The sequence below is a fragment of the Periplaneta americana genome, chromosome 5 (assembly GCF_040183065.1).
Source record: "Periplaneta americana isolate PAMFEO1 chromosome 5, P.americana_PAMFEO1_priV1, whole genome shotgun sequence".
Classification (NCBI taxonomy): domain Eukaryota; kingdom Metazoa; phylum Arthropoda; class Insecta; order Blattodea; family Blattidae; genus Periplaneta; species Periplaneta americana.
This window is the reverse complement of record NC_091121.1, coordinates 17501135-17515688: the sequence shown is the minus strand read 5'-3', so window position 1 is coordinate 17515688 and position 14554 is coordinate 17501135. Positions and strand designations below refer to the sequence as shown.

The 14554-nt window shown below is 41.4% G+C and overlaps 1 protein-coding gene across 4 annotated transcripts in view; it reads left to right on the top strand.

The window, feature by feature from the left end:
- The window catches only part of LOC138699490 (TBC1 domain family member 31), a 90819-nt gene that overhangs the window by 30498 nt on the left and 45767 nt on the right, over positions 1–14554 (top strand). For all 4 annotated transcript variants that reach the window (XM_069825417.1, XM_069825414.1, XM_069825416.1 and 1 more), the window contains exon 13: positions 12331–12471. In XM_069825417.1, the coding sequence (XP_069681518.1) occupies positions 12331–12471 (141 nt within the window). The remainder of the gene's footprint in view (positions 1–12330; positions 12472–14554) is intronic.

Sequence of the window (14554 nt, the reverse complement as noted above, 5' to 3'; positions counted from 1 at the left end):
GTCTACTGCTGCTGCTGCTGCTGCTGTTCTTCTTCTTCTTCTTCTTCTTCTTCTTCTTCTTCTTCTTCTTCTTCTTCTTCTTCTTCTTCACACACAGGCATCCAGTTGACTGTGGTTCAGAATTTCACTTTCTGTTTGCACTGTTGAATTGCATGATGATTGTTTATTTTTCTCGAAAACTAAAGTATGATTGATTTAAGAATTCAAGAATGGGTCTTCTGATAATCTACCATATGTAGTTTTATTTATGATAAGTACTTTCATAAAAAGAGAGTAACTGGTTTGTGGTCACTGAAATTCGAGATACAAAAGCTACAAAATAAGTACTGGTATGGTTCTTTTGAACCACGTATTTGGTTAATGGTATGGTACGAGATTTACTGGAACATTTTAGTTGTATGAAATCGGAGTAAAAAGTGGTAAAAGTGTGAATGACATCTAGGCGATGTGTGTTTTCGCCCTGGCTCTTGAAAAACTACACTTATACGGCTAGTATGTACACAGGGCAGTAGCTAGCCTATGTTAAAGTGGAAAATGACTTGACTTATACACTGGTGACAAGCATTCATTGCGGTTGCAGGAATTTCCTATCCTCAAAAGTAATTAAATAATTTTATTTATGACATAATTTTTATATTTTGGAAATTATTGTTATTTTTATCAGAGAAATTTTGGGATTAAATAATAAATCGGGCAAAACAAGAAAAGATGTTAATATATGCATTTAGATATGCAAAATAAAAATATATATGCACTTAAAAGGGAAAAATCCTCGAAATATGCATTTATGCAAAATGAAGTTGACTTCATTCAAATGTAAAAACCATGATTGGCAAAGATTCACTTTTACTTTTTCACTATCATGACTAGCCACTGAAGCACAGATTTTGAGGTGTTCCGAATCCATTTCTTGGTTTGAGTTGCACAATGGGCAGTTAAAGGACTGATATATTCCAATTCTATGCAGGTGTTTGGCCAAACAATCATGGCCTGTTGCCAATCTAAATGCAGCTACAGACGATTTTCGTGGTAAATCGGGAATTAACTGTGGATTTTGATGCAGGGAGTTCCATTTTTTCCCTTGGGATTGAGTTATCAAATTTTGTTTGTTGAAGTCTAAGTATGTAGATTTAATAAATCTTTTTACAGAGTAATATGTAGATTTAGTAACAGGTCTGTAAGTAGCAGCGCTGCCCTTCTTTGCTAAAGCATCCGCATTCTCGTTTCCCAGGATTCCACAATGGGATGGTATCCATTGGAATACAATTCTTTTATTGAGTGATAATAATAGAGAGAGCATTTTAATTATTTCTGCTGTTTGAGATGAAGGTGTGTGTTTAGAGACGATTGATAGAATAGCTGCTTTGGAGTCTGCATTCTTAAATTTATTGATGTGGCATAGAAGATTCCTGAGACACTCATTTATTGCAATGATTTCACCATCAAAACTTGTTGTTCCATATCCAAGAGATCTATAAAGTGAAGCAGTAATTAGGAGAGGGAGAGACCGATTTATTAGCGAAGTGATATCTCCATATTTCTATTACATGTATTCGCGGGGATGTTCTGGCGACTTCATTAGAATTAGCTTCCCCACACAGGTGTTTCGTCACTTGTCAGCATCGGACAGATTTAGGGCCACCTTGAGCGGGGTTTCGTATAGAGACTCGATGAAGCATAAAAGCCGAAGTCGGACTTGACCCGTGGGAAAGATACTGCCAAGCTTGGGTTTTCCAAAGAACGGGTATTCTTGTGAGATATACAAACTAATTTGAGGTTATGGGAAATCCAAAGTCTAAATTTAGAGATGACATATTTCGCGCCCAATAAGAAGAGATCTTGGTCCAGCTTATGAGGTCACTTTGGACCAATAGGGAATAGATTTTAGGCCAGTTAGTGACGTAGTTTTTAACCAATAGGATAGTTAGTTTTAGCATAGGATAGGTTTTTATAAATAAGGGTGACGGGGAGCGGAGATCAGAAAAACAACTTCACATCGTGTCGGCGGCCCTACATACAGGGCACAAGCACAAGATCTCATCGTGTCGGCGGCCCTACATACAGGGCACAAGCACAAGATCTCATCGTGTCGGCGGCCCTACATACAGGGCAGAATAACTACTTCGTTTCGTGTCGATAGGATAACTACTTTTCTTCGAGTAGACGGCGCGACATCTTTTTTTTTTTGTGTCGGCGGCCCAACTTAATAGTCTTTCTTCAGGCGAAGACTCGATAGATTGAACTTTGTCATCGGCGATACTACTCGCCAACGTTTAGGAGCTTCGATCGTAGTGTACGGGACAGAGTATTGAATTTATGGTATCGGATAGAGCTTATTCAGAGCTGCAACTGAGTCGATACAGAATTGCGACCAACGATTGAAGTATAAATCAGCCGGAAATACATACTCTAGGGTTTACCAAGTGAATACGACAATAAACTTATAGTTTTGGAATTTGCACTGCCTTTTATATAAGTAGCCGGCTTGGGATTATTCCCGACATCAACCTACACCACAACCGTACCTCGGCTACCCTGAGTGAATCTCACGCAACATCGAGACGCACCCACCCTCAAATGGCGCTTTCCAACGTGGGGCTCGAAGGAAGACAGCTGTTCCAGTGACCGGCCCCGGGTGCGAACACAGCACCAAACAACGAGGAGGACCGGACGGAGCAGTTCAGCCCTGCATAGCCGAGGAACGACGCTGGAAGGCGGGAACAAAACCAAGCCATCGCGACATCACGACAACACTAGAGAAGACAACACGGGGACCACCAGAGAAGGCGACTCGGAGAGGCGGTGGCAAGTATGAATAGAAGACGTATAAATGTGTATATATGTATATGATATTTTGGGGGAATAATTATAAAGTGTATGTTTCAATTTCTGGTGTGATATTTCGGGTGTATATATATATGTATTTTTTTTTGTGTGTGATATTTTGGGGGAAAGAGTGAAATGAGTGTATTGCGTAATTTGTTGGAAGTGAGTCGAGTGCAAATACAGGCCTAGTTAGATTATTATTGGGAAAGCAAGCGTCGGATAGATGACAGAGTAGCATATAGATGATACTACGTAGCCATAGGAGTAAGGTAGTTAGGAAAATACGAGAAAGACGAGGAAATAGAAACAAGGGAACCATGGAGCAAAGGAAGGACGAGGAAATTATGGAAATTAGGGAGGAGGTCGAGAATAACGCAGGACAAGAAATAGAGGGAGAGCGAATGGTGGAAAAGCAACAGAGTAGAGACAGTGGCAAAGGGGAAATGACGCTAGAACAGTTATGGGAGCAGATGAGACAATTCATGGAAAATAAATTAGACAACAATTCAAGGGAAAGTAGAGAACAAATGAAACAAATGGAAACTAAATTAGAGAATAACTCAAGGGAAAGTAGAGAGCAGATTCTGAGGGAAAGTAAAGAACAAATAAAACAAATGGAAACTAAATTAGAGAATAACTCGAGGGAAAGTAGAGAGCAGATTCTGAGGGAAAGTAAAGAACAAATAAAACAAATGGAAACCAAATTAGAGAATAACTCAAGGGAAAGTAGAGAGCAGATTCTGAGGGAAAGTAGAGAACAAATAAAACAAATGGAAAATAGATTGGGGGAAAGTTCGAGGGAGATTAGAGATCATATTGCGAAATTAGCGGAAAGAGGAAACAAGATGGAGGACAAAATAGAGAAGCTAGAGGGGAAACTAGCCGAGAATGGGATCGGAATGGAGAACCAATTGAAGATAGCTATGGATAGGATGTCAGAAAGTATGAAGGATTTAGAAGTTAGAGTTAGAGATAGCGCTACGAGAGAGAATAGCGATCTAAAATCAGCTGTTGAGGAAGCGATAGTGGAGAAGGTTCGAGAAATTCAGAATTCGGTGGAAGAGAAAATAGGTGAGATGGATCAGGAAGTGGACGGTCTCAAGCGAGCCATAAAGAATAAAGAAAGGGCGGATAACGAATGTTTGGAAGAATTAAGAAGTAAATTAAACTCAATAAACGACGTACTAAATGGGGGTAGTCCCGCAAATTTAAGCGGACATAGCAGCTCGGACCGTGCAGTTTCTAGACAAGAGGGCACAAGTGAGAGCCCGGCATCAGGTAGTAACATAAATGTAAGACATGTCAACAATAGTGTCAGTGAGGAATGTCAGACCTCACGTGATGATGTGCGTAGTGAGTTGATGAATGTAAACGACAAGGCATATTTAGGCCATCCCCAGTACCCCACTCACATTTTGAATGAGATTGGTTACCCTATTTTTGATGAGGTTGAATTTTCAAACCCACATAACTACATAAGTGAGCTAGAAACGTACTTTAGAGTAAGAGGGGTGCCGGATGACTTAAAAATGACTGTCGTACGAAAGAGCCTAAAGAGCCGACCGCTCAACTGGGCGCTAGTGGCCCTAGGGGATAATGTCACTTATGAGGAATTCAGAGAAAAATTTTCGGAGAGATACTGGGGACAAAGACAACAACAAAGAATTAGGAAGGAAATTAATCAGAGCAGGTTTGACGCGGGAAGAGGCGTCTCTATGATAGATTATTTTCTTGAACTGGTTAAGAAAGGGAAAAGCCTCAATCCGCCAATACCGGATTCAGAGCTGATCCAAACTGTGATTTCGCAGTATCCCGAGAACATAAGATATAATCTGATCGTAGCAGGGCCCCGAGACTTCGGGGAAACAATAGATCTATTGACTGCGCTGGACGGTTCGGACGCCACGCACTATGAATGTAGTGGATAGGCAGATTACGAACATGGTAAAGGAAAGGGTTCAAGCCCCACCGACCAGAAAGCGGGGAAGGGGGCAAGTACGGCCTTTTCATCCCCAAGGACAGGAGCCCAAAATCAGAGTAACTGGGGTGGTGACAGGAGCCCCAACAATGCACATAGTCGGTACCATAATGGCCATAACGGAGGGAAAAGTCCCAACAGGGAGAGAAGGATTGACCCGCCCTTTGGGGGTCCTTACAATAATAGTAGGAATAACCAGAGTAGTCATAACAGGATGAGGAACGATCGAGGAGGTGTTGGTCCCGTGCGTAGGGTTAACCACATACGATGGTACACGGGAAGACAAGAAAATGGAAATAATAGGCTTAGAACCCAACCACACTGGCTTAGGAACAGAAATTACAGACAGGGATTCTGGCAGCCTAATTTTAGCAGGGGACCGCAAAATCGAGGTGATTGGAGGAGACAAGAGCAAGAGAGAGGCAGACGAGACGTCCTACAGGAAATGGCCTCACAAGGGTGCAATAGGCCCCCTACACCGTGTAACGTGGGACAAAGTAGGAATAGAGACATGAACGGACGTCAGCAAAGTCCGGTCAGAATGAATATGGGCCGGGAGCCTATAAATTGTAGAAATAGAGACGAGGTAGCAGTGGAACCGAATGCATCATACTCGGGAAACTGCTAGACAGAAGTCTCAAGGGTTCGGAGATTTCTGTAGCTAAGTGCAGTAAGCCACTGTCAAAAGAATCCACCAACGCGGTAAGCGTGAAGAGACAGAGCGAGATTACTAACCCAGAGTTAGAAAATAATGGGACTTATGTATTGCCTTATATAGATGCTAAAATATTTGGGATAAAGTGTTGTGTGTTGTTGGACTCGGGCTCCACAAATAACGTATGCAGCTTGGAATTTTTTCAAAAGGTTAGGGATTCAGGAATAAAACTGCAAACGTTACCCATATGTTCACTGTACTGTGCAGGCGCCCTAAGCAAGAAGAAGGAAAAGGTAAAATATCAAGTATGGTTCGAGTTAGAGTGCGGAGACGTGAAATTAAATGCTATTTTTCTTGTGATACAAAGGTTGACTACCGACATCATTATTGGAGTAGAAAGCTTTTATGAATGGCACGCGCTATTAGATTTCAGGGAAAACAGACTAGGGGTTACGGCAGGTAACGGCAGTGTAGGCCATGTCCCATTCAGTAGCAATAACGCTCGAGCTGAGGTAGACGAAAGAACCGCGGAAGAGATAGGATTACAGGAAGAGTTATTTTTCGTAGAGCATCTAAAAATTTGTAAGAATGTAATTATAGAGGTTAATCCGTGGGAAGGTAATGAGGTAACTAGGGGAGTGTGTCAAGTAGGCTGCGGAGAATGCGAGTTGTGTATCGGCGAATTAGTCCAGGCGAGACAAATAGGACGCAATCTCATTAGCGGTAGGGCCAGCTATTGTAATGAGACTTCGCTTGGCGATCTTAGGCAGGTAGTCGCGTCTAACAATAGGGGGACAGATACTTTTGAAATAGTGAGAGATAAAGTTAACCAGGCACACGGCCTGAGTGAGAGTGAAAGAAAACTCTTAATGGATGTTGTAGGTAGCCATTTAAATGTCTTTTCAGACGCGCCGGGTCTGTGTAGGGTGTATACACACAAAATTAAGGTGGTAGGAATGGAGGAATTTCGGCATAAATGTAGACCCATCCCCCTATCTTTAAGGGATCAGGCAGACGAAGTCATAAATGATATGTTAAAAGACGGAGTTATAGAAGTATCGGACTCGCCTTACGTAAATGCATTGTGCTGGGTTAGGAAGCCCAATGGAAGCTTAAGAGTAACGATCGATGCCCGACACGTTAACTCGTTTTCAGTTAAAGATAATTTCAGGACGGAGTCAGTGGACACTTTGTTAGGCCGTATCAGTGACTGTTCTATATTCACTAGTTTAGACTTGACCAGTTCGTATTGGCAGATTCCGCTGGACGAGGACTCGAGAAAATTCACAGCGTTCCTACATAACGGGAAAGTCTATCAGTATACCCGATGCCCATTCGGCATCGCGAGTTCTGGATCTGCGCTACTAAGAGCACTTGACATAATTTTTGGTGATTCGACGAAAGGTTTTCTGGCACAGTACATTGACGATTTTCTTATATATGGCAATAATGTTGATAGGCACATTAGAGATATTGATTTTGTACTCACTAAGTTGAGAGAGGCTGGTATGACAGTCAAGCTGGGGAAAACAGCATTTTTTAAAGCTGAGACAGTTTTCCTGGGTTACGTAATTTCGTCTGACGGAATTAGACCGGACCAAGAGAGAATTCAGAGCATTTCGAGGATCCCGCCGCCGCGGAACCGGAAACAGGTTCGTAGGTATCTAGGTATCCTACAATACCAGAATCGGTTTCTCGTCAATTATGCTAAGCATGTAGCCCCACTCAGAGCATTGTTGAAGAAGGATACACCCTTCAGGTGGGGGTCGGCAGAGCAGGAAGCATTCGATCGAACGAAACTGCTTTTCGCCGACTCAATTCTGTTGGAAAGGCCTAACGACAGCCTACCTTTTCAGATTTATACTGATGCGTCTTCATATGGATATGGAGCAATTCTATGTCAGACAGATGAAGATAATAAGCGACATGTGATTGCCACAGCTTCTAGGGGACTGTCGCGTACCGAAAGCAACGCATCAATCACGGAACTTGAGATTTCTGCTGTGTACTTCGCACTACAGAAGTTCCGTCAGTATATCTTTAATAGGCAGATCATCATATTTACTGACCATGTAAGCCTAGCTTTTCTGAGTAGATGCAAATTGACGAACTCTAGAATATCTAGATATGTGCACGAGATTTAGGCTCATGATGTGACGATTAGACATATTCCGGGGGCAGACAATATTTTTGGTGATTGTCTCTCTCGTTTGAATTCCAAATCGGGGCTACCGGAAACTATCACCGCCCCCGCGTACGAAATTGCCGTGATGAAAATTGATTCCACGAGGAATGGAGCTCTGACGGGAAAATTTCGGAGAATTGCAGATTTGCAGCAGGAGGATTCCACGATAAGGGCCTTAATGGACAAAGCTAGGGAAATCTCACAGGTGAAAGATGAAGTGTATGGATTGCGCTCTGGTATCTTGTATAAATTGCATGGTAGGGATATCCAGAAGTGGAAGATATACATACCTGCGAGTATGGAGAATGAACTTATAAATAACTTTCACCTATCTATGTGTCACTCTGGGAGTGATAGGATCATTTTAACTATGTCAGAATCATTTTATATTAAGCAACTGTCAAAGAAGGTTAGAAGGGTAATATCTCGTTGCGAGGTCTGCCAGAGGGCGAAACCTCTAAATGTAAGGTATGACAATGTACCACAGGTCATTATCAGGGGTAAAAAGAATGAACTTGTAGCAGTGGACGAACACGGTCCAATGCCCACATCGTCCTTCGGACACAGGTACATATTTGTTACGTACGATGTCTTCACAAAATTTGTAAAGATTTACCCTTTAAGAAATATCTCTAGCAAGTTGTGTGCTGATAAGCTGGTTAGAGACTACATACCGACTTACGGCCCGGTAACAGCGGTGCTCAGTGACAATGTGTCGGTACATAAATCGAAAGTGTTTTGCAAAAGGCTGGAAGATGCGGGCGTGAAACTATACAATTGTTCCGCATACTTTCCCAGCGGTAATCCCTGCGAAAGAGCGCTTAGGGATATATCATTGTACCTCCATATTCTGTGTCACCGAAACCATAAGGACTGGTTTAGGCAATGTGAGGTGATTGAGAGAGTCATGAACCACTCTATTAATCCAACGACCGGAATAGCTCCGATCAAACTGATGTTAGGGATCGATCCCGATCCTATGATAAAGAGTTTGCCGCAGGCAATACAGGAGGGTGAGCCTCCTAGTGCGGAACTACTGTGTAAACTAGCTTTCGACCGAATCAGGAAAAAGGCTGAGTATAGACTCGGTAAAGTTAAAAGATATCGCCACAAATGGGAGCCCACACCCGGCGATTTGGTATTGCTAAGGGACGTGAAGTTATCTTCCGCCCTTAGAGGACGTTACTCACGCATGGAGTTACTGTACAAGGGGCCCTACGAAATTAAGAGTAAATACGGAGACCATACTTTCGAATTGGTAGAAAGGGGAAAAAGTAAACCTGTTGGTAGGTACCACAAGCAACTCTTGCGGCCTTTCAAACAGGAGAGGCTAGGAGGCAGGAATGAGAAAGAGTAGGATGGTTAGTCTCACGCGTACAGCTAGGTGAACATGTACAGGGCGGCTGGTACAACCAAGCACGCAGAGTGTGTAACTGATCAATGAATTAACAAATGTAAATATGTGAATGAATGGGACTGTACATATGTAAATGTGGATATAAATTGTACATTGTTGTGCTTATTGTGTGAGAGTTGTGTACATAGAAAGGCTTGTGAAGATATATGTAATATTTATTGTAATTGTTTGTAGTGACATTGTAATCTCACTGTATTGTAAATAATGTGTTACCGGCTGATAGCGTAGGGTAACTATGAGGCTAGTTATAGGCAGAAAGCGGGGACATCTCATAACATTGGAAACTCTTTCGGGAATTTCCAATGGTTACGTAGATGGGCATTTGAAGCAGTAATTAGGAGAGGGAGAGACCGATTTATTAGCGAAGTGATATCTCCATATTTCTATTACATGTATTCGCGGGGATGTTCTGGCGACTTCGTTAGAATTAGCTTCCCCACACAGGTGTTTCGTCACTTGTCAGCATCGGACAGATTTAGGGCCACCTTGAGCGGGGTTTCGTATAGAGACTCGATGAAGCATAAAAGCCGAAGTCGGACTAGACCCGTGGGAAAGATACTGCCAAGCTTGGGTTTTCCAAAGAACGGGTATTCTTGTGAGATATACAAACTAATTTGAGGTTATGGGAAATCCAAAGTCTAAATTTAGAGATGACATATTTCGCGCCCAATAAGAAGAGATCTTGGTCCAGCTTATGAGGTCACTTTGGACCAATAGGGAATAGATTTTAGGCCAGTTAGTGACGTAGTTTTTAACCAATAGGATAGTTAGTTTTAGCATAGGATAGGTTTTTATAAATAAGGGTGACGGGGAGCGGAGATCAGAAAAACAACTTCACATCGTGTCGGCGGCCCTACATACAGGGCACAAGCACAAGATCTCATTGTGTCGGCGGCCCTACATACAGGGCACAAGCACAAGATCTCATCGTGTCGGCGGCCCTACATACAGGGCAGAATAACTACTTCGTTTCGTGTCGATAGGATAACTACTTTTCTTCGAGTAGACGGCGCGACATCTTTTTTTTTTTTGTGTCGGCGGCCCAACTTAATAGTCTTTCTTCAGGCGAAGACTCGATAGATTGAACTTTGTCATCGGCGATACTACTCGCCAACGTTTAGGAGCTTTGATCGTAGTGTACGGGACAGAGTATTGAATTTATGGTATCGGATAGAGCTTATTCAGAGCTGCAACTGAGTCGATACAGAATTGCGACCAACGATTGAAGTATAAATCAGCCGGAAATACATACTCTAGGGTTTACCAAGTGAATACGACAATAAACTTATAGTTTTGGAATTTACACTGCCTTTTATATAAGTAGCCGGCTTGGGATTATTCCCGACATCAATCTACACCACAACCGTACCTCGGCTACCCTGAGTGAATCTCACGCAACATCGAGACGCACCCACCCTCAAATGGCGCCCAACGTGTGGTCCCAATAACCACTCACCCTCAAATGGCGTCCAACGTGGGACCTCAATAACGACATCCACCCACAAAAGTGAGAAGAGACAGCACGTAACACCTGCACTGACACCTTGTTCTCTGGAGATCAAGGATCCGTCGGTGTATAAATGAAGCCAGTTTTGTGTAGGGTACCTAATATTATTTGTCTCTAAAGACAATTGTTTCAGCATTTCAGTGTTTACTTCTGATTTCAGTATTTCTTCTGTTAGATTTAGATTATATTCTATATTTAATAGAGTTCAAGGGTTTGGTTTAATTTGTAAGTTTTCTTTTAAATTCGGGATATTGATTTTCTGTTTTAATTCTTGAACAATGGATATGAAACTTTTTTGAGTTTTCAATCTACAAAGAGGACTGTATGAATGCCAATTGTTTCCTGGTAATCTGATAAGTTTTTCATATTGAATCAATGCTTTTTCTTGTATTGTCATTTTGATGCTGTTAATATTAGTGAGGAATCTCATAGAATCTATTGGCGTTGTTTTGATTCCACCAGTAATGAGTCTGAGAGCTTGGTTTTGAACATATTCTATGTCGTTTATGAAAGGTGAAGTAATTAAAATTTCTCCGCAGTATGTCAGCACTGGCTGTATAAACATTTTGTATGTAGTGTTCAAAGTATTCCTAGAGCATCCCCATTTCTTTCCTGCTAGTCTTTTTAGAAGGGAGAATCTTTTACGAGCTTTTTCAGAAAAGTATTTCAAATGGTTGCTCCATGTTAACTTACTATCGAAAATAACTCCAAGATATTTGGATTCATAAGTCCTAGGAAGTTGTTGGCCATTGTATTGGATATTTAATTCTCTTTCTTTGAAAAATATTGGAGTGCAAGAGGTCAAATGACTTTATTGTCAAACGCCTGGCATTAGAAAACAACAACTTTTTCACTATGGCAAATCAATAAAAACATGCATTTGCATGAAGTTCCGTGATCTAGTTATGAATGAAGTAAATAATATTCTTAAGAGCAGCACACGTTAGTTGAGATGTAAATTATGGTTATTACTGTTAGTACCTCATGCAAACGGAGCTTCCATATTCTTAATTTGCATTTAAAGTATCTGCATATAAACGAGGAATATGCAGTATTATGGTTCCTATAAGTTTTTACATACGGGACTGCTATGAGTATTATTATTATTTGGGTGAAGGAAACCAATAAAGAGTCATATAAGGCTTATAAGGCCATAGAAATGCGAACTTAGTGCAGTGAAGAAACAAAACTTGTGCTTTTGTTTAGATGTGCAATAAGTAATGTCATTTATATTCAATGTGTATCCTTTGGATGATAGTTTCAGAAAATAAACTACAAACAGTAATGTCATTGGTAACTAGATAAAGAGCTGAATTATTGCGGGATGTGTACTGTGTATTATGAGAACATTTGTGACATTATAATACTGCTTTTTACTAATGCACCTGTATTGTCATTTTCATTTAAACCAATATGTGACACTACTCTCTGGATGTATGTGTTCTTTTGTAGACCTTCTAATGTTTTGATTACTTTTGCCATTAGGTGTTGTTTGAGACTACGGATTGAATTTCTGCCTTTGAATCCACTTACTTACTTACTGGCTTTTAAGGAACCTGGAGGTTCATTGCCGCCCTCACATAAGCCCGCCATCGGTCCCTATCGTGAGCAAAATTAATCCAGTGTCTATCATCATAATATCCCACCTCCTGCAAATCCATTCTTTGAATCAACTACACCACAGGAAATGAAAGTCGGCCTTTTTGATGTCACGATTTTCTAGTTTTAAGAATATAAACCTAGTTGTTGTTCTTTTACTTAGGTACTCTGCAGATCAGACTGGCTGCGACTCTGGGACCACATCTTATCAAATGAACCAGCATTCTTTCTGATGGCAGTAGTGGCATACAATATTATATGTCGTAGAGCAATCATGTCTTGTAAGCACCACGATGATTTTGAGGTATGTATTTAATTAATTAATTCTTCAGCCTCTAACAAAACTGAATACCAGGAATGTTTCCTTGGAAGTTAATGTGGCAAGGACGTAGAATTGACATTCCTACTGCTATTAATGCTGATTGTAACCTTCTACTACCCTATGGCCTATGAGGATGCCCGTACCTTTACCATTACTACTATACTTGTTTTTTTTAAAGATGGGACATGAAAGGAGCATTGCGATCGGAAAAACAACTGAATGTCTCATAGCGTGGTAGACCTGTTGCTATGGTAACAATGGTTGAATTGCCAAACTTATCGTTCCCACATGGCGAGTGCTTAATAGCTCTCTTGGCGACATTTATTGTGCAAACAGTGTTAGCATTGGTACGTTTCGTCTTTGATTCTGTGTCAATTTTTGTGTTGTTTTCTTACCTTTGCGTCAATTGTCAATGAATGTTTTAACGTCAGCCATCGTAACGTCAATTGATACCTTCCATCAGCTGGCAGTGTGGTAGTCCATATTGGCAACATAGCACTGTAGTTCCAAGTTCGGCCGCTTAACTGTCATGTCCCATCTTTCAAAAAAAAAGTATACTACTACTGCTACTACCACCACCACCACTACTACTATCATCATATCACCACCATTACTACCACCACCACTACTACTACTACTACTATCACCATATCACCACCATTACTTCCACACCTGTGGAGTAATGGTCAGCATGTCTGGCCACGAAACCAGGTGGCCCAGGTTCGAATCCCGATCGGGGCAAGTTACTTGGTTGAGGTTTTTTCCGGGGTTTTCACTCAACCCAATACGAGCAAATGTTGGGTAACTTTCGGTGCTGGACCCCGGACTCATTTCACCGGCATTATCACCTTCATTTCATTCAGACGCTAAATAACCTAGATGTTGATACAGCGTCGTAAAATAACCCAATAAAATAAAAATAAAACCACCATTACTACCACCACCACTACTACTACTATCACCATATCACCACCACCACCACTACTACTACTATCACCATATCACCACCATTACTACCATCACCACTACTACTACTACTATCACCATATCACCACCATTACTACCATCACCACTACTACTACTACTATCACCATATCACCACCATTACTACCACCACCACTACTACTACTATCACCATATCACCACCATTACTACCATCACCACCACTACTACTACTATCACCATATCACCACCATTACTACCACCACCACTACTACTACTATCACCATATCACCACCATTACTACCATCACCACTACTACTACTACTATCACCATATCACCACCATTACTACCACCACCACCACTACTACTACTACTATCACCATATCACCACCATTACTACCACCACCACCACTACTACTACTACTATCACTATATCACCACCATTACTACCATCACCACCACTACTACTACTATCACCATATCACCACCATTACTACCACCACCACTACTACTACTATCACCATATCACCACCATTACTACCATCACCACTACTACTACTACTATCACCATATCACCACCATTACTACCACCACCACCACTACTACTACTATCACCATATCACCACCATTACTACCACCACCACCACCACCACCACTACTACTACTACTATCACTATATCACCACCATTAATACCACCATCACTACTACTACTACTACTATCACCATATCACCACCATTACTACCACCATCACTACTACTACTACTACTACTACTACTACTACTACTACTACTACTACTACTGGTGCTGCTGCTACTGCTACTGTACAAATCTTTTTATTATATCTCTGCCTCTGTGCAATGTCTTAGTTGGTGATGGGGGGGGGGGAGGGGAAAGACAGCAAAAGATTGTGTTACTTTGTGAGAATATGTCTAAAATTTCATCTTTCACTGAAGCAAGTAGTGACCAGAGCATTGGGAAGAAAGCAATCAGATGTCTTTTCAACTGTCATTCACTGGCAGAGATACTGTATAATGAAATATTGTACTGCTACTACGACTACTACTGCTATTGCTCCTGGTCCTGCTACTGTTCCTTCTGATGCTGCTGCCATTACCACCAC